The sequence below is a fragment of the Electrophorus electricus genome, chromosome 6, assembly GCF_013358815.1.
Source record: "Electrophorus electricus isolate fEleEle1 chromosome 6, fEleEle1.pri, whole genome shotgun sequence".
Classification (NCBI taxonomy): Eukaryota; Metazoa; Chordata; class Actinopteri; order Gymnotiformes; family Gymnotidae; genus Electrophorus; species Electrophorus electricus.
Genome location: NC_049540.1, coordinates 13,103,299 through 13,123,056, shown reverse-complemented (window position 1 = coordinate 13,123,056; position 19,758 = coordinate 13,103,299). Strand labels below are relative to the sequence as shown.

At 43.5% G+C, this 19,758-nt stretch overlaps 2 protein-coding genes across 2 annotated transcripts in view; one reads left to right on the top strand and one right to left on the bottom strand.

The window, feature by feature from the left end:
* The window catches only part of LOC113577571 (E3 ubiquitin-protein ligase RNF43), a 65,419-nt gene extending 63,934 nt beyond the window's left edge, over nucleotides 1–1,485 (bottom strand). Inside the window, exon 1 of the mRNA XM_035527277.1 lies at nucleotides 1,246–1,485. Coding sequence (XP_035383170.1) covers nucleotides 1,246–1,485 — 240 coding nt within the window. The remainder of the gene's footprint in view (nucleotides 1–1,245) is intronic.
* Nucleotides 1,486–6,940: 5,455 nt separating this feature from the next.
* supt4h1 (SPT4 homolog, DSIF elongation factor subunit) lies at nucleotides 6,941–8,915 on the top strand. The gene is made up of 5 exons (XM_027010290.2): nucleotides 6,941–7,134; nucleotides 7,553–7,659; nucleotides 7,744–7,799; nucleotides 7,945–7,998; nucleotides 8,252–8,915. The coding sequence occupies exons 1-5, from the start codon at nucleotides 7,066–7,068 to the stop codon at nucleotides 8,317–8,319; spliced, it is 354 nt and encodes a 117-aa protein (XP_026866091.1). The 5' UTR covers nucleotides 6,941–7,065; the 3' UTR covers nucleotides 8,320–8,915.
* The last annotated feature ends 10,843 nt before the right edge of the window (nucleotides 8,916–19,758 follow it).

Genomic DNA, 19,758 nt, shown 5'->3' with positions numbered 1-19,758 from the left:
GCACAGCGCGCCCCTGCAGTGTAGACCTGTCACGACAGGTCGGCACGGAAACAAAGAGCATAATACAACACACTCTTTGTGTGGTGAGAGAGCACCTTACTCAAGAGTGGGTTATTCTCTCTCTCTCTCTCACACACACACACATACATACACATCTTTTTTACCTATGCATAAGCACTGGGTTGGTCACATGTAAACGTTGTGTAATTCCTTGTCAATTACAACCCACTACAGAGTCGGTTTTGCTACTCAAAATACTGCATCTGGCAAGTGAAGAGAACAGAATGTCATTTTTCCCATGCACCGTCTGTGTACACACATGCACGCATAGCCCAAGATCACGTGCACACACGGTCTTCCAATGACCACTAGCTGTTAATCCTTTTATTTCTACTAGTATATTAATGTGGTTTTGCAGTCAGGTTTAACCTGCCTATAGAACCATGCTGCTTTCCTGAGGGGTGGGGGTGGGGGTGGGGGACAGCTTTCAGTTCACTTCATAAAGTTATGGCCTTAAACCCAGGGCTCGATATGGACGGACACTACTCGGCCCCGCGTGTCGGCTGCAAAAAACAAGAAGATCTGGCAAAGCCTGGCCTTCAAACACAGGCCTAATAGCTTATACCTCCACAGCACCTGCCCGGGGCCTCGGCAACACGCGTGCCTTTCCGCCGGGCTACGGAAAGATCTCCGCTGGAATAAAAACGATGCCATCATCTACCCTTTGTCGGAAAGACTCGGGCACTTCTGGCCCCGTTTAAGTGGAGAGGCAGCGGGGTAACTGCGGTGTGGGGTTAGGGACCCCGTTTACCTGCTCACGAGGATTTGTCGGTGTCAATGTGAGGAACAGTGAACGTGCTTTAGGGAGTTATCTTGTTCAGACAAGCTGGCTGGTATCAGAGACACAGAGAAAGGCGCTCTGAGTGATGCTTCAGCGTGACATGTCAACAGGCCAAAGCCTGCGAGTGTCTGCCATTACTGCATGTCCCTGTCTCTATAGGAGATCTGTGAAAGCATGTCAGACTGACACTGTGTAAGCATGAAGCCATTTCTTACATACCACAATCCAGAGGTGAACAGTTTAAAAGTCCATCATTTTGGAAGGAAACACCTAACGCATAATCGGGCTTGTCAAAGCCACACGCCGCAGAAACACCCACCCCCATCAAAGTGCAACCGACAAATTTGAGTCTGGCCTCATGTTGCATCCCATCGTTATTCACCGATAGCCATTTCCCCGCCTACCTGCATGAGCTTCCCTTCGGCGTAGCCGGCGCTGCTGCCGGCGAACACCCCCTCCAGGGTGATGGGCTTGCCGGTGGGCTCCTGCTTCAGCAGAGTCACCTTGATGACGGCGCGGGGCGCCGAGCGCTCCGACTCCACGGCGGCGGCCAGCTCCAGGCCGGCCTGGCCCAGGGCCTGCAGGGCAGCCAGCAGCAGCCACGGCCAGGGGCCGGCCAGGTGCCGCGCGGCGCGGAGGGTCATTGCCTCGGCTGCAGCGGCGTGCCGCGGCCACGCATAATGCGCCAAGTCGCCCGCCCCACGCCGGCCGGTCGGAATCACGGGCAGACGACTCGGTAGTAGCCTCCGGGTGGTGCTGCGGGCGAGCCCCAGACGCCGGTGGTGTATTTCCTCTTGCTACTTTCGGGACGAGTCTATTGTGGAAGAGGGCTAAAATGACTCCGTACGTAAGGGCAGCTCGCTGAAGAGCTTAATAAAAGCAGTAACCATTATAAAGAAAACTGGTTACAAAACGTGAAACGTAGTTTAGAAGGTGATATCAATAAGCAGTCGACGCGAGCTTTAATAGTAATCAAATGCAAATGAGTGCTGGCTAGCCTGCATCACTTACAAGAGAGGCCAAACACAAAGTACGTGAAGCAGAGACTATAAACGCGATTACTGGCAACTCTTAATGTGTGCATTGATTCAAGCCTTCAAAGACATTTACGCTCGCTGGCGGCAAAGCCACGCTGCTTCGGCTTGAAAAGAGCCGACCGACATGGACCACTTTGATCAGCCAAGTTCCGCTTCATTTCTTGGTCAGTTCCAGAACGGCAGTGTCTGACATTCAGGTGGCAGATTTAAATCAGCAAAAGTTTCATCTCTCTCTCCCTCCTGCTCTATATGTTGTCACGTCCTAATCACGACCTCCTACGTTTCAACTTGAAATAACGAATCCGCATCCACATTAAAAATCCATGATGTAGCTTTACATTCCCGACACCAAAAACGTGCACGTATCCCAATGGGTTTTTTTTTTAAATCGCGATTTCAACAGGTTGGCGAGGAAGATTTCTCCAAACGGAATTTTATCCAAGTACGGCAACATAATCCCGCCGAACACAGAAGGTGAAGCTCAAGGTGTTGAGTTCCCTCAACACCAAACTAAATCGCCAACGTTAGTCTCCCTTTCCTTTGAACGCAGCGCCGTGATGAAGTACGTTAGAGTCGCAGCCACACGCTTCCCTCATGAGCTGTGTTGCGCCTCCAAGGCGGTCGACCAGCGCGAAAGTACAACTGCAGATCTGCACAAACCGTGTTCACTTTTAACAGATTAACAGATGCATTGCTGGAGTTGATATTTAGTTTTCTTTGAAGTTGTAAAGGGAGGTTAATCCCGAGTCCCAATCACGTGCACTTTCTGCAGCCGACCAATCCGTACTTCGCGATCTTGTTGACCATCATCTGGAACCTGTTCGCTGCTCGAGCACGCTCCGAACGCAATTCCCGTATTCCAAACGGGAGTCTGTACACAATCCGAAGATCCGGAATCCTTCCGATAGTCGCACAACGAAAAAGTGTGTGTCTTCGTAAACAAACAGCAGAAAGGTTGTTCGCCGTTAAAACAAATGTATAACTGTGTGGAGAAGGCCGCCTGGCATCTTAAGGGCTTCTGAAGAAGTTAAAGAGCCAGCAAAGCGCACGGCGCTGGCGCAGAGGTCCTAGAAGCCTGCCCGAATCTCCCTCCCTGGGGAGCGCATCGAGCGTCTACCTGCTGCCTGCCTGCCACCGAGGGTGGAGCAGAGACGCTCCGCCATACTAATCAACACGGACCGGCACACGGCGCCCTCTAGCGGATAGTATCTGAACATTCGTGATACACTGTAGTGTGTATGGATAATATTATTATTGTTAATATTATTACCCAACTTCTTTATATTAAAAGGTTGATACAATACTTTTAAGGGTTCTGGCCTAACTCTAGGGCGAACCCCACGAAACTACATGAAAGCTATCGTTTCATTAACTCATTCAAAGGCCTCAGCGGATCACTTTATAATTGTACGGTATCGGTTCAAATGTATATCCATCTCAAATCAAAACTCTGTTCATGTCATTAAAATCTGATGCTTCTTCCCTCGATAGTCTTCTTAAAAAGTGTTTTAATGAATACACATTAGTTACATTAAAATTAGGTTAAAGTCACAAACAGCCTGCAATAAAACATTACTGAGTTTTTTTGAACTCAAAACATCAGTTTAGTCACAGGTATAACATTCTAATAAGTCTTAAGACCCTCAATATCTAAAAATAATGGAGCTGAAAATCAAATATATATACTCATATGCTTACTTTATACAATGCTCATTTTAAATGTCACTAAAATCAAATCTACCCTTTTGTTTAAACTATGCAGAGCAGAATTCTTATGAAAAATGTATTACAACAGCTGTATTGTGTATTCAGGTGTATTACATTAAATATTTTACTCAAAAAATATCGAGAAATTTACACCTGTGCCCTTTGTGACTACTTCACTGGAAATCGGGTGCGATATCTTTTACGCATGCACAGACAACGGTGCCAATTTCCCACTCAGGTCATCTTCCCAGGTGACCCGTCTGAGGCTCACCCCGCTTGCTTGCTCCTCAGAGATCAGCCAGAGCAGCAGCTGCAGCCTGCGTAAGAGGACAACACCAGCTCAGACTCAGAAAGCACTCAGCGCACACCAATTCCAAACGGTCCCCTCATTAACGGCCCTGCGCTGTTTCACTCTAACAGGTGTGTTCTGTACTTGCGCTTCCTGCATGAACCGTTCCCTCTTTAGCTCCTTAGTGTGGGTCAGGGATCAAGACTATTACCAACCTTCTCGTAAGGTTTCACAGGTACTGCCTTCACCTGACCGGGTCTTTGCTCCGAGCCTCTAGATCTCACTGCGATGGTGATGCCCGAGGGCACCTGCCCTTGTACAGCAATGAAGGTGCCTTCCATGGGTATGGGGCTGAACTGGGGGTCAATGGAACTGGGCCTGGCACTCGAGGGATGTGGGAAGCCATGCGGGCTCGAAGCCAGGCTGGACACGGGCTTGAAGGCCGAGCCAGCAGGGTTGTAGAGGGAAGACGCAGGAGGACGGCTCTCTGTCGTCGGGCCGCTCAGGTGCTTCTCCGGGGTGGCGACTTTGGCAAAGTGGACCTTGGGTGAACCCTGAAGCTCATCCACAATCTTGAACACTGTGTCCAGGTTCACATCACTCTTCTTTGGTTCAATGCGGTCACCTGCTTGCAGGTCTGGATTTGGGCCACTGGGGTGAAGGCAGCCAACTGAGTAGGTCTGGTGAATGAGTATTGGAAATTGTGAAGTTACACATGACTATAAATCAATCAATCATTCTCAATATTTTTGCTTGATTTGAAATGTTTTCTATTGATTTTCTTGCTACTGCCATGCATATCACATGTAGGCAGATATTCTGGATAAAAAAAACAAAAAAAACCCGCCAAACTTAAAGCAGTGATTACATGAAACAATGCAAAGACACACAGTTGTTCTTATCAGTAGGTGTTAAATCAACTAAAACCATTTCTTACAGGGTAATAGCCATAATGGTAGTAAGATGCAGCTGGATGATGGGAACGTGCCACGTTTGAATCCAAAGAAGCAGGGGTGCAGCCATGACACACTGCAAAAAGCCAAACAAACTGAGTTACATTCATACTTACACATTCATTAGAGGGAGAGAAAAAAAATGTATACATCTCACCTGGCGCATAGAATCCCGTTTGATATTGTGAATGAGGTAAGAAGGTGTGAGTAAATTTCTGCCCGCCAGCTGACACGTTTTGGGAACCATGCTGCGGAAGTCCATTGCCGGGGCTGGACTGAAACGTGTACGACGAGTCGGTCGGAAACCGTCGGATCACGGACACAGGGATGCCTCTGTCCGTGTAGAAGGCTGTGGGTGAAGAATCCTCGCCGGGGGTCGTTATCCACGCAGTGGACGGTGTAGGGTCATACTCCTTCAGTGGCTGAGAAGCGTCTGAGTGATACTGGTAAGGAGAGGCGCTCTCCCGTGGGCATCCCCGAAGCGCTTGTCCCACGGCCACTGAGCCTAGAGATGCAGATAAATGCAATAAAGACAAGGCTCTTACACTAATAACTACGTCCAGGTGTGTTTGTTTTATTTTTTTTTTTTTTATTATTATTTTTTTTTTTACACGACTGACCTTTGATGTCAGCTGCCGAGTTTTCTTCGGGAGAGTTCAACAGGAAGCGACGAAAGCGGTTCTGCGGCCGACAGTTCACTTCTAGGCCAGCTTCGAGTTTGGCCTTGTTGCTGCTCGTTAGTCTTTTTAAGTTGACCAGGAGTTCCGGGCGGCCTTGTTTAAAGTTCGGATTGTGGAAACGGTGCTGAACGCCATCCGTGACAGGATCGTCGTCGCTTTGCTTGTCCATGTTAGCCGCCACCTGCATCATTTTTCTAAATCCATACAAGTTCAGTTGCCGAATGAAGCTGGTAAAATTTGTGGTTTTGAATAAATCTGGCGATTCTCCCAGCTGTTTATTGGTTGGGGTTAACAGGTCTGCTTCAAACATGTGCTGATCGATGATGATGCCATCGCCGTAGGAGTCCCACCGGATCGAACGGTTTAGAGGATCGTTCACTAAGCGCCAAAGCTTCGCGGGGAAGTTGTTAGGGTTGATCGGGAGCGTGAGAAGCGCCTCGTCAATTTCCATGACAAGTGAAAATGTTGTTCCGTAACGTGGCTAAGTGGGATTAAAAACAAAAGCGCAGTTTAGCTGAAACTTGCTAACGGTAGCTGTTCATCCGGAATTCTCAAACCAATTATCTTGGCTAGCCTGCGAACTAGCTGGCTAGCATTAATTAAGCGAACTAGCTACGTTCAGCCTTATCCAGAAACGGCATTTCACGTTCATCAAAATGAAAGCGCAACCAGTTATTTTCGTAGCTAAAAACTCACAATCCAGGAAACTTGTTCTTTTTTGTGTAATATGTGGTTACACTTGCTACCTGTTTTTGAAGTGAACTGATCACTTCTCGGAACCGTTGTTAACGTTCCCGCACCGTTATGCGCGTTCTCACATAATTTAAATTCTCAGCTACTTAGCCGCGCGAGGATTTGATGGGCTTTTGCAGTGCATGTCGCCCTCTAGTGGCCTTTTAATATATAAGCTTTACATAAGCAGCATCAGAACACGAATAGGATAACGAATGTTAAGCATAAATCATCTTAAATAAAATAAAACATTGAATATCTTTTTATTTTCTTTAGGTGGCAACACTTTATACGTAAAATATAATCAAAGGTTAAAAAAGGAAAGGATTGCCACCAATTATTACTCTTAAGTTATCTCATTTCTTTTTACGTTTATTGTGATGGAAAGTTGTTTTTATATGCATATATGATTGTGAACTACAAAAGCAGGAACAATTTAACCAACGTCTCTCAGATAGGGCCTTCAAGTGCTAATTTCCTATTTACGGAATCCAGTTTTCTTGTTTTATATCATGAAGCTACTTTTCTACCAAAAAAAAGGTGAGAAATTTAAATGAAAGTAAATTAAAGCGTGAAACACAGAAACCGAATAATCCTTAAATATTTATCCCAAACGCACAATCCCTCAGGACACACTGGAACGCCAGAAAAAGAGCAGCAGGTGAACGGCTGGCGCGCATCTATTACGTCATTTAAAACCGCCGGAAAAGCAGCCTGTACTACAAACAGCGGACTTCTTTTCGCTAGCTAGCGTTCCTAAAACAAAATCTAATTTGAAATAGAACACAATATATTCGGATAGCTATATTTTGCCAAAGTTCTTATAATGTCCTTAGAGACTGTGCCAAAGGACCTTCGTCATTTGCGGGCTTGCCTGCTATGTTCTCTTGTCAAGGTAATGATACTTAAGATTTATCTTACTGTTGCCTAAACACCATGAACTAGCCAGCATGGCTAACTAGCGTCTCTTTTCCTTCTATCAAGGGCTAGGGAATGTCTGATTCCTGTTAAAAGAGACTGGTTTTGCACGACATGCATCATGTCTCACTTCCTGTCTAAGATAACTAAAATAGCTTACCAATCTTTTGTCATTTGGTAACATAGCTAGCGATATACCTTTACAGTTTCTTACGAGAGTTGTGGAAGATACTTCATGTGTAACTGCATCAATCAGTGCAGAATTATTTAGTGAATTTTAAGATTTAAAAAAAATTAGGAGTTTCGGATGAGTGTTTTATACCACGAAAATTTACTGTACACGAGTAATGCATACAAGACAGTTACGCCAAAGTGTGGCCTTCTCTCCCTCGCAGACCATTGACCAGTTCGAATACGATGGTTGTGACAATTGTGAAGCATACCTACAAATGAAGGGTAATAGGGAGATGGTTTACGAGTGCACCAGTTCATCCTTTGACGGGTATGAAGTGTCCTTTCATTTTTCATTTCACTGTGAAAGTTCAGCATGTTGTAGTCAGTATGTGTACGTGCACTTTCCTTATAGTGTCATTGCAATGATGAGTCCTGAGGACAGTTGGGTGGCAAAATGGCAAAGAATAGGTAAGAACATCTCTGACATGTCACAACAGAATCTCTCGTGTGTGTGTGTGTGTGTGTGTGTGTGTGTGTGTGTGTGTGTGTGTGTAACAACTGCTAAGTAATCCTAAGGGCTATATTTGTAAATGTACTGCATGCTGTTCCTTAGGAAACTTCAAGCCAGGTGTTTATGCTGTAACGGTAACTGGACGATTACCTCCAGGTAATTTCAGAGAAATGCTATCTTCACACAGTATGCATTTCAAGCACTTAAGTGAGAAATAAATAAAAGCTACAACATGCAAATACATGCACTTAAGTAAGAAACATACATATGTGGGGGGGGGGGGGGGGAAATGGATCATTACATCTATTGAATAGTACTTAAGGATACAAGTTGGCAAAGTCAGTTTATTGACATCTATGTTTCACTTAATTTTAATCTGTAAATCACAATCTTTTCACATTTGTGTTAGGAGTGGTGCGGGAACTGAAGAGCAGAGGCGTCATCTACAGGTCCAGAGACACAGCAGTCAAGACATAAAAACGCTTATACGGCAGTATCTGGGCGCCATGTCCCCACTACGGTCCTCAGCTGCAGTTGCGTAGCGTTCAGCTGTGGATATTGCTATTTGTGTGACCCAGCTAGTCCATTTTTATTATATTCTGTTTCCATATTGATCTGAGCCAGGTGGTGCTGTTCAGCCCAGGATTACTTGGCTCAGATACGAGAGAGAATAGAAAAGGTCTAGCTGAAGGTCCTGGTTTAGAGTAAACTTTGTTGTACATACTGCGGCTGTAATGCTGTAACATTTTTGTTTGAAGAAGATTGGGTCTTGATTAATGTCTTACAGCAGTGATTTCCAGCCCAGTCCTCATGGGCTTTCAGACAGGCAACATTTTTACTCTAACCCCGCACACATGTACCAAGTATTCAGTTTCCTGATTGCTTGGTGGATGTGTGCTGGGATACACTGAAAACATGGTAGCCTCTGGAGACTGGAGACTAGACAATTGTTTTTGATTCCTTCGTGTTTTTGGTCTTTCGCAAGGGTTGATTGTTTGTTTGTGCTTGGGCTGTGGAGGGGTGATGACAGAGAATGTTGTCCAATTCAGACTGAATAAAATGTTAAAAAGAAATATTGCTCAGAGATGTTATTGAACCTGACACATACCAGTTATTCTCTGCCAGGAGAGGGAGCTATAGATCTAGAGTGATGACTGTCATTTTCAATAAAAACGTAACTTACAATGCCTAATATCTTCAGTTCACAAGCAAGTTGTGTGAACTTCAAATTAACATGGTTGACTATTCTTCAGGTGTTGCACCATTTTCAGTAAATACAAAGTGAACAATGACCGTAGTGACCTTTTGTAGAAATATTTTCTCAATAGGAATAAAAAGTGGAAGTATTACAAATATCCTGGTGACACAAACATAATTTTGAGGATTTCCTTTAGTTTCAAGTGCAAATGAAGATTGTTGAGTTAGAGGAAGTTGTCATACCATTATTACCTTGCAAGAGTATTAAGACATGGTTGAACCCAGAATGCCACATGCCAGTTTCATTTCAAAATCATAACCTGTTTTGTTCTTTCATGAATGTTCACTTCAAGACCAGTGTAGGTACACAGAAGATGCAGCATGCATCCTTCGAACCTGCAAATTAAATGGTAATAAAGAAAATTGTGTGTGTGCCCACTGGGGAGAGTGGGCTTTTCTCCATTTTTGCTCACCTCTCCTCATATACACATCTGTCACATTTCAGAAAGGGAAATCACCACAAGCATCAGCCCTGTTTGTGATTGACATATATGAGCACTTAAAGAAGTAACTGTTCAATGTAGAGATCCTGAGGGTTTGGGACAACCACTTGGGAAAGGCCCTCTGTCACGCCTACCTCACACTGGATGAAATGATGACTTAAGGGAGAAGTGGCTATTTTCGGGCATTGCATAAGCACAGTAAAGTGAGCAGAGCCTTGAACAGTTGATTTTCAAAAGTGTTCGTTTCCTTCCGTTTCCTACAAACATCCGGCGTCTTTAACTCCGAGGAAATGTGTTCTGGGCTAGCCTGGAGCAGTTACACTAAATAACACTCCTGGGTGGGAGTGCCCATTGAAAGCACTTTGCAGCATAGGTGAGCAGTTCCATCCTTCACTTTGAATATCCCTTCACTGCCCATCCGTGTTTACCACGTTCCCAGCAAAACAGCATCCTCCATATCTAGGGCTGGGCAACACTGGGCTTGGGCTAGGCTTGTGACTGGTCCAAAAACTGAATGACCTAGCCAATCAAACAAGGTTGACTCAAGGTCATTTGTGCTGTTCTGGGCACTAATGATTCCTGGCTCTCACACAGTCCGCTCTTTAGACTCAAGACAAGCTGGACCTGGTCTGCTTACACTTGCAACCACTTTATTAGAAAAGTGTTCAGGACCAACTTTTATGAGACAAACTGACTCAAATCCAAGGCAGGATCAAGATCATAACAGTCTTAGATGGCCAAGACTGTCAGGAGTGAGTCAAGACTGAGACCAGAAAAGTGAGTTAAATACAAGATCATGAATCAGAATTCAAATGACCTCTATGAATTATTAAATTTTTCAGTTTAACTTTCACAACTAAGAAATGCATCAAACCAGTGGCGTGGGTTTCATTACAACCTTGGGAGAGGATACTGCTCATGCCATACACATAACACATAATATAAGTAGTGTGAGGGGGACACTTCACACCACCTAACCTAACACATCATATGAGTAGTGTACACAGGAATTATTTGGGGGTGGCAATAACTACACCTATGCATCAAACACCAAAACAACAAAAGCAAACCATCCTTGCATCTCATTATTTTGGAACTCTATTTCTGCATGGTAGACCGCTCTTAACAGAGCTGGCACTAACACCTGAAATCAACACTAGCCTGATTGATAAAACTCTAGCAACCCAACCACCAAAACCATATTATCTTTTGTCACATAGTGTAAAATAGTATATAATATTGCTCACAAGTAAGTGCACATGCATAATAGTTGCAAGGAAATAGCACCAGACCAGTAGATGGCGCTTGGTATGTAGGAAGGGAACAAGGTGCATCGCTGGCTCTGAGGAAGTTGCAGTATGACTGTCAGAGCTTTTGCACTAAATTAGCAATTTGGTCTGTTTCTGTTCTACTGTTCTACTGAGGGCAAATGTGATTTGTGACCAGCATCCACTATGCCTGAGCCATAATATCAGCTCTGGGTTAGGACTGTCCACAGACGCTTCAAATACACTGCTGCCCACTGTTTTCATTTGTATAGACCTATAATGCTCTGTGTGGTTAATTTATCACTCTGTATTTTAGGACTATTCAACTTTATTTTACTCTACTGTCATGCAGTATTGGGAGTTGCAAAAAAATGCTGTACTTCTATGATTTATTCTACAATTAGACATGAAATCAGTCCAATAAACTTTATTTTTTAACTTTAGTACTAGTTCAGAGATTATACAGTCTTGATTTCAGAACTTCGGTGTTGGGGACTTTTCCTTCCCATCCTGTAAGCGTGAATCACATGCAGAGACTGAGACGATCAGTATTTGGTCTGAAGTCCTCATGCAATGCGGCAACATTAGAAACATTCAGTTTTACAGGTGCATATTAATAAAACTTACGTGTAAAGTTATGCACTGTGGCCCATCTGTTGACAGCCACGCTCTACCTCATTCATCATTTTCTGACCACAGGAAGAGAGCAGATTGTATATTCTTTGGGTGGCAGACTATTATCAGTACCGCACTGATACGATAGTGGAACGGCTGTGGGTATTGAGCTGCCATGAGTTCACCAGGCATGGCACGCCTGCAGGATATTGTGCATGTATCGGTGTCACGGCAGTGGCCAGCAGCCCTGTTCCTGAAGCTCCACCTCCCTGGAGAGGTCAACTTCCACTTGTGTCCAACGCATGACCCCACCAAAAGGTGCTTTGCGAAGGAACTGATAGGAAGCACCAGATGAGTTAAATGAGGGTTGGAGGGAAACTTTGCCAGAAGGTAGAGCTCTAGGAACACAGTCGTCGACCACTGGGTTGGAAGGTAAAACAATTCTAACATGCCAAAAGTAAAGCTTCAAGGTCAAAAGTAAAACTTCACAGTCATGAGTTTGAATCTCAGGTAGCACATGTACTGTCATACTCAAATATTAACAATGCTCTGGAGAAGAGCGTCCATCATTTCATAATGGAAATGGTTAGGAGACACACCACTTTTTGGGGGGCAGAATGAAGGAATGAGTAGCAAGGTAACAGATTTGGGTTCAGTTCTGTGCCAAATTACACAAATCTTAATCCATAAGAACAATAAAGCCAGACTGACCCAGAAACAGCACTTGCATCTTAATGTGGAAAGAATTAGAAACTCTTAACTTACATTAATTAAATGTTCCCATCTTACCCTGATCTAAAATGACCTTTCTTGTTCAGTTTTTTAAAAATTATTTTTATGGTAAAACTATTTTGCCAACAACGGGAAAGATGATGAGAAAGTCAATAATACTCAAACATAGATAACGAGGACACCGAAAGCAGTTACCAAGCCTGGGTGCAAGAGAGTGATGGCATGAGAGCTATAGTTCATGGAGAGTCCTTACAGTGGCCCACCTCCATGGGGTGGGTGGACTGATTTCATCACAACATGGATACTTATTAAGCAGATTTGGGGTTGGTATTTGGTTGTTGAAAAGTTTTTAAGTTTTAGGGGACACGAATCTTGTGTAAAATAAGGCCACTGCCTTTCACACAGTGAACGTTGATCTGAATATGACTTCATGGTGTGCACATGACGAAAATATGTTGACTCAACACAGATCCACTTTGGCCAGTGGTTCTGGCCAGTGCACTCAGAAATTGCTTGAGGTCCTTTCTAAGTGAACTTTTTTGGACAATACGTTTAATTCAGCACCGCAAGGTTAAACTTTCTCAAGTCATATCAATTTCCTTTTCAGGCCTTTTTAAGTCCACACAGCTATACCACTGGGCGAAGTCCTCTGGAACTGTAGTCGTCAGAGTCTACACGTCCGAGCAACTCGTCCCATTTGAGGAACAACTGCTAGTAACAAAAAGAACAAACCTAGCACCAATGTCACACAAGGCCGCACTCCCGAGCCCTGTTGCGTTTTGGCGGGAAGGCGGGTGAACCCTGCCTTCGCCATTCTAGTTCTTTCGGGTTTTAACCACAAATACATAACAGAGGCTCGGCGTGCAAAAGCTCGGCGTGCACTTCAAAGCGTCTCCGCTCTGCAGCCCGGGCCGTGGTGCTGCATGCAGAACGCAGCCGCACGCCTACGCAGCAGCTCTCACAACTCTACAAATAAGGCGCAGAGACATTTTGAATAGGGAGCCATTTCAGTCATGCACGATCGCGCACAGGCTTCATGTCTGAAATACGCAAGCTGGGGTTCCAAACAAAAAGACAATATTCGAAAAGTGTATCTACATATACTAGTTAGGCACACTTGGCATACAATAAGGAACAGATTTCATTATATGATTATAAAATTATTATTTTATTTAACATGAACCGAGGCATACGTTTTGATAGTCTTAAGCTAACTTATGTAGGTGAGATATCAGATAATGGATCAGGCTTGGCCAACAGTCTCATCTCTGCAACAGGAACCATCACCTGTTGTTGGTAAAAGAAGTTCAACTCAAGCATAACATATGCATAGATATATATTTTCTTCAATAACAAGACTTTACACATCATTGATAACCAAATGTGCAGAGCTCGTGCTCAGATCCCATGTTAACTTCCTGTTTCAATTTTAGCCATTGAGCTTTATTTCACAGTTAGCATGAAGCACATTCTCCTAATGTGTCACTCTAACTCTTCTGTCAGATATGAGTCAGGCCTCTTCATAACCACTTAATGGTGTTCTGTTTTTTCATATTCGTTTGGGTTTGATACTTTGTGTGATCTGCTTTTTGTGCTTTACTTTAAGGCTATAACTTAATGTACTATGGATAGCTATGATTAGCACTCTGCTTGCTCAATTTTATAACAAAAATGGATGACAGAGGTGCAGTGTCTTATTACTGCCAAACAAAAGCAGATTTAATGAGAAGACTTGAAGATGCAGGTGCAGAATGCTGATGGTGTCAGTACCATTTCAACCATGGAGCGTGCTCAGTAGTGTCAGTGCCATTTCAACCATGGAGCGTGCTCAGTAGTGTCAGTGCCATTTCAACCATGGAGCGTGCTCAGTAGTGTCAGTGCCATTTCAACCATGGAGCGTGCTCAGTAGTGTCAGTGCCATTTCAACCATGGAGCGTGCTGATGACACAACTGTCGCTTTGAGTCACCACTACTCAAAACCCACATCTTTTTCCTTGAAAAATGAATAGGTCATTCAAACAAGTTATCTTTCTTAGTGATCACATAAATCAAGCTATTTCAGCACACTTGTTAGTCACAGGGTATTCTCTTGTTTGGCATTTCATGTGGTGGAAAGGGAAACAAGTTTTTCTTATTCCAATCAGACCAATAATATTCCAGTATTAGTACTGGCCTCAGTTCTGTCTTCTCTGGTTTCTCAGTTAGTAGTCACCTCCTCCTGAGAAGTCCGTCACTTCTCGTTTGTCACCGAGCAACCAGAGGACACATGCCTGTAAGACGCGCTGCCATTGGCAGACACCTCAGACTCTTTTGCCCTTATTTGGAAACGTCTGTGCTGAGACTAGTTGAAAGGGGAGATTAATTTCAAAAGGCAACAAACACTCAAAGACCACATTGTCCTGCCTTTGACACATTTACAGACACAGCATATGCACAAAAGCTACCCCTCCCCCCCACTCACAAACAAACAAACAGACACCCACACTTTTCACAGAGATGAGAAACTGACAATGGTCAATTTGTATGCACAGCAATTTGTAGGTCAACAAGTCTTCACCTGGCCAACGGTCTATATTTCAGGTATAACCGAGAGAAAGACAGCAGGCAAAACACTGAAAATAGAGGGAGGGGAAGTAGCTGCTCACCCTGATAAGGTCTATCAGTTTGGCTAGAGTGGCCAATGAACTTTGAGCTTCTAACCAACCCAGGCAGTGATATTATCCTCCAACACTCACACAGATACTGCAGCCACAGCAGTGTCCATTTACTCCCCCACCAACACACATGTGCACACACACCCTCACACTCTAGCCATCCATAAATAAACTTGACAGCCTAAACCTTCTTATACTATTAAACATGCTTTGAGTCTCTATTACCCGATTTTGTGTTTCAAACAACATTTTTTCTCTCATTTTATTTGCATTTTTGGATTTGCTTTGCAAGCAGTGCAGAGGCACTGTGGGGACACACTCTGATATCTTTTTGTCAGCATGCCTTCTTTCGTTGTCTTATGTCAACTAGCCAACCCTTTTTGCTAAACTCCCCAGATATGTCCCTCTCCTCCTCTGTGGAAGTCCTGGCCACGGACCATTCGGACGGGAATCCCTACACCCATCTCGGTCACATATGTAGCCTTCTTTGTGAATGAGCCAGAAATGGATGTATGCAAATTGCCTCATGGAGTGACCAATGCCCTGCATTTGCTGATAACATTTAAACCAACCACCCATGAAGCTTTGGGGTCGTTTATAAAGATGTGCAATCAACAAAGGTCCGATCAACCTCTTGGTTCACTAATGGCACGAGGTCCCCCATTGACACAGAGACCATGGAACCTCGTGCAGAGAAGGGTGTTGGCTGCAGCAGCTTGTAGGTAAACTACTGTCCCCATGGCAAAAAGCATGTAGGTCAGCGAGCGGCAAGTGTGTCATAGTGAAACCAACCAGGATGAGACAGAGCGCTCGAGATCTCATCTCTCTCACCACACCTTTTTCCACTTGACTTTTTCTAAACTAAAAAGACACACTGCTTTGACCGCACATGCACACGCAAACACACACACACAAAAAAATAAAACTCCCTGGTTTTAACCCCTAATTCGCACAGGCCAGCGTCTCCATGGTTACATGCAAATCAGGAGAGAGTATTCTTGCAGGAGAGTGGGAATTGAAACCTGTAGGGCCTTTTCTGGATTCAAATAAAACTAAGGGGTTGCCAGGTGGGGAGGAATGAAGTGGACTCTACCTGAGAGCTAACACAGCGAATACGAGAGAGCAAGTTTATCAGGAAAGACACAAAGGCTCATTTCTCATTCATTGTTTTCTTTGCGTTAAACGTCACCTATTTATGGTGTGGAACTGCAGAACCAACTGAGGTGAAGTGTGGTGACCAAGGGCACAGAGGCCGTGGTCAAAGGAGAGGCTGAGAGTCTACAGTCTTCTACTGAGAACACTGGAGTGCTGGACAAATAGCACACCAAAACCAATACAGCTAGTAGGCTATGTTGGCAGGTGCCCTTTTCATTTAAAAAAATAGGCCATCCTTGAAAGCATGCCTTTCATGTCGATCAGACGTCGGTTATGTATCGATCAGATGTTACCTGGCTTTGAATTTTCAGGTTTTTCCTTTGCTTTGTTTTTCAGACCCGGAGCAGCTACAAAGAACAAAAAAAGGCTTTTCGTGTGAATTCCCCTTTGCACTTTTTTTCTTTCTTTCTTTTTTTTTTTTTGATTGGCGTGCTTGTGGTCCACCCATCCCCCACTTCCCCCTGTCACTCTGCTTCTGTCAGGGTCAGGGCCTCTCATGTGGAAAAGGCACAAACAACACACTTTTATAGCATGGAAGGCCTCTGGTGGTGGAGATCTCCAACCCATCCAGAGGATGAGCTGGGGTGGAGGTTATGAACTTGAATCACTACAGATGGAACACCACCTTACTCCCACTAGCGACTACAGGTTGAAATTCGAACTTGCATGTCACATTTAAGATCCAGGCTGCCAGAAAGCGTGCTTAGCAAAACTCTAATAAAAATATTATCCAACAAGTAAATCAAACTTGGTGAAATTTTCAAAATGACACTAGACTTATTTGAACATCGGTTGAGATGCAGCAGGCACAAGCAAAGCTCTGATTGGTGACTCTATAGCTAACTAACCAGGAGGAAAGTACATAGAATCGCAGTAGTTTCAATCGCGTTTCAGCCATATACAGCATTCAGCAAAACTCGTCGAGATAAGGAAATGTGATATTTGAAGCTGATGTAGGGCCTCGCACAGGAAGTATCATAGTTGAGTGAGTTGTTCTGCAGGTACTTCCTGTGCTAGATCTGATCATACTCAGAACCTTTCCTTACGGTCTTATAGGATCTTGTAGTTTGTAGTGTAGAGTAAGCAGGATATACTCAATACATCCACACCTATTTTAGATATATAAAATTAAATGTTTAATTTCTTAACATAAGTAAATTAATTTAGGTTTATAAATAATTCAGTGAATGACCTGTCTGCCACCAGACTTCCTGTCAGAAAGCAACAAGCTTTACAGTAGTTTGAAGGAAATGTAGAGTTTTTTCTGCTTTATGCAGAATTAATTATGTAGTTACATGCAGCTGCATATGAAATATGCATATACAAAAAAATTATTTTTGTCATTTAATGGTGCTGCTCCTCTTCCATGCCTCATGGTCACTCATTCTAAATGAAATATGAAATCATAGTCCAAATTCCCCCCCCCCCACACACACACACACAATCTCCATGGGCTGATCACTGATCACTTCCCACTGAAGACCATTTCAGAGACTAACTTCAACATTTCCCCTCCATGTTGCAACTGTGAAGCAATGGCTGGGCAAAGTGAAACAGTATCTACCGAGAACAGAGAACCAACCATATATCATCTAAGAACAATGGCTGAGGCAGGCTGTGGAGAGAGAGAGAATATAGATAAGTATAAAAAAACATAAAGACAGAACTGAGTGCAATAATTGTTAAAGGAAAGCAGGTTTCAGTGTGACCTCTCCTCTCTACCTCAATATATAACTCAATATTATGCCAATATAACAGTGGATGTACACTTGAATCTGACAAACATGGACTAGGACCAAAAAACAAACAAACAACCAAACAAACTCAATGTGCACAATTGAAACGAAACGATAAATAAGCCACTTCAAATAATGGATGCATAATGTGCAGTAAACCCAAGTGAAGTTCAAAACGCAATGGAATATTATTCTAAACTGATGCTCTTTGCAAGACTTCAGACGGGTCTTGAACAAAATAAAACTGGCATTCTTGACTTGAAGGACTCTGAAGATCAGGTAGATAAGGCCCGTTACATAAGGTACGTCCACCAGTCCCACTGAACTCTCCCAAAGGTCACCCACGGCCATCTGTAAAATAAAAGTAGGGTGCCGGTAGACCTCCAGCGGGCCCAGAGGAATATGGGTGCATGTTGCACAGTAGAAGATGGGGGGGGAGGAGGAGGAGGAGGAGGAGGGGAAAACGCAAAAGAAGGAATGAGACAAGAGACAGGCAGGCAGTGACTGTTAAACCTCTTCCTGTGCGGTTTTCACCACGTGGCCAGGAGAAGGTTAAAAGGGGCTCCTCTCCTCTCCCTGGTCCATTTCTACTTGGGCCGATGAAACGAGAAGACACCGAAGCTTCTGGTAAGAGTCGCTGGACAGGAACATGTTGATGGGGTGGTGGGGGTAGCGGGAGGGGGGTGGGGGTCGAGGATCAGAAAGAGTAGAAGTGGGCTTCGCTTGTAGAGGTTTTGATAGCATGGGTGCGAAAGTAATTACACAACTGGCAAGACATGTCGGATTGGACCGTAATAAAATAACGGCTAACGCGGCACAAATGTATGTGAGTTTTAAAATGCATGGACATGCACAAATTATTCACTTTAAAGTCAATATAAAATATGAATTTGATATTTTATGCTGGTTACTTATGTATTCATACTAAATGCAGTTTAGTCTGCAGCAGTGTTTCTATTTTGGTACTCTATGCATAAATCAGTTATACTCAATTATTTTTTGTTCTTTCATAATCAAACAGATGATTCTAATTGGACAGAAATTCAATTGATTCTGTCATACTCACTATATAATATTTTTGACAAGTGTTAATTTACGTAAAACAAAAAAGCTAGCCACTTCCTCTTAAATTGGCAATGCAAAGTACAAAATGCTTGGAGCCTTTTATCACAATATATCAAAATTAAACATGAAAACTAAGATGCCTATTAAAAAAAAAAAATTGTATAAAGATTAACCGCTAAATATATATATTTATTAAACTTCTGAGTTGGCGAAAACAGCTTACTCATGCCAGTCAAGATGGCTGTCCTGTCCAAGCTAACATGGCATGGAAAGAAGAAGTAACAGTGCAGTAGACTACCTGTAAACAACCTTCCATTCCTGGAACAATTCAGTTTTCAGTATTTCAGTATAAACAGGACTTTGCATTTAACTGTTTGTATTATCAACCTGTATTCATGTTAATGTGTTTATTTGTTTTCTTTGGAACTTTCTGAAAGAGTTTGTTAAAATGATTTTAAATTCAGTTTTCTTATGTACTAAATGGAAGTTTGTAAACCTCAAGTACTGACATACATCATGTTTCTAAAGTAAAACAATGTGTCTAAAAATGTACGTTCTGCTGTAAGAGTACCCAGTTGTATACTAATTACCATTTCCTCAGAAGACAACAGTTCTGAGTTTTGAGTTCCTTGAAACGTTTGGGTGTGGTTAGCATGGCCAGCTGTAAAGTGTACTAAAATGGGGGCGGAAGACGGTTGGTTGTGTGTGTGTGTGTGTGTGTGTGTGTGTCTGTGTGTGTTGGGCTGTCTTAACCACCAACTCTACAGGTGTGACTTCGCACACAAGTGGGGGAGCCCAGAGATGCTGCATCGGGAAGTACAGTGCAGTCATCCATAAAGTAGAAAGCACTACTAAACCCCTCGCCACAGTGTAGTGTTTCCTACTTTATGGATGAGTGTACTGTTGGCTACTGGGAACACACGCTACGAACCAAGGAGAGAACCCCCAACATGGAGGACGTGTGGAAAGAGAAAAGGGGAAGTTGCTTTGT

Excerpts from the sequence above, each read along its gene's own strand:
- supt4h1 (XM_027010290.2), top strand. The coding sequence starts at position 7,066 with ATGTCCTTAGAGACTGTGCCAAAGGACCTTCGTCATTTGCGGGCTTGC. Across the intron at positions 7,135-7,552 it reads TGCTATGTTCTCTTGTCAAG|ACCATTGACCAGTTCGAATA; the intron begins GTAATGATACTT and ends TCTCCCTCGCAG. Across the intron at positions 7,800-7,944 it reads GGCAAAATGGCAAAGAATAG|GAAACTTCAAGCCAGGTGTT; the intron begins GTAAGAACATCT and ends GCTGTTCCTTAG.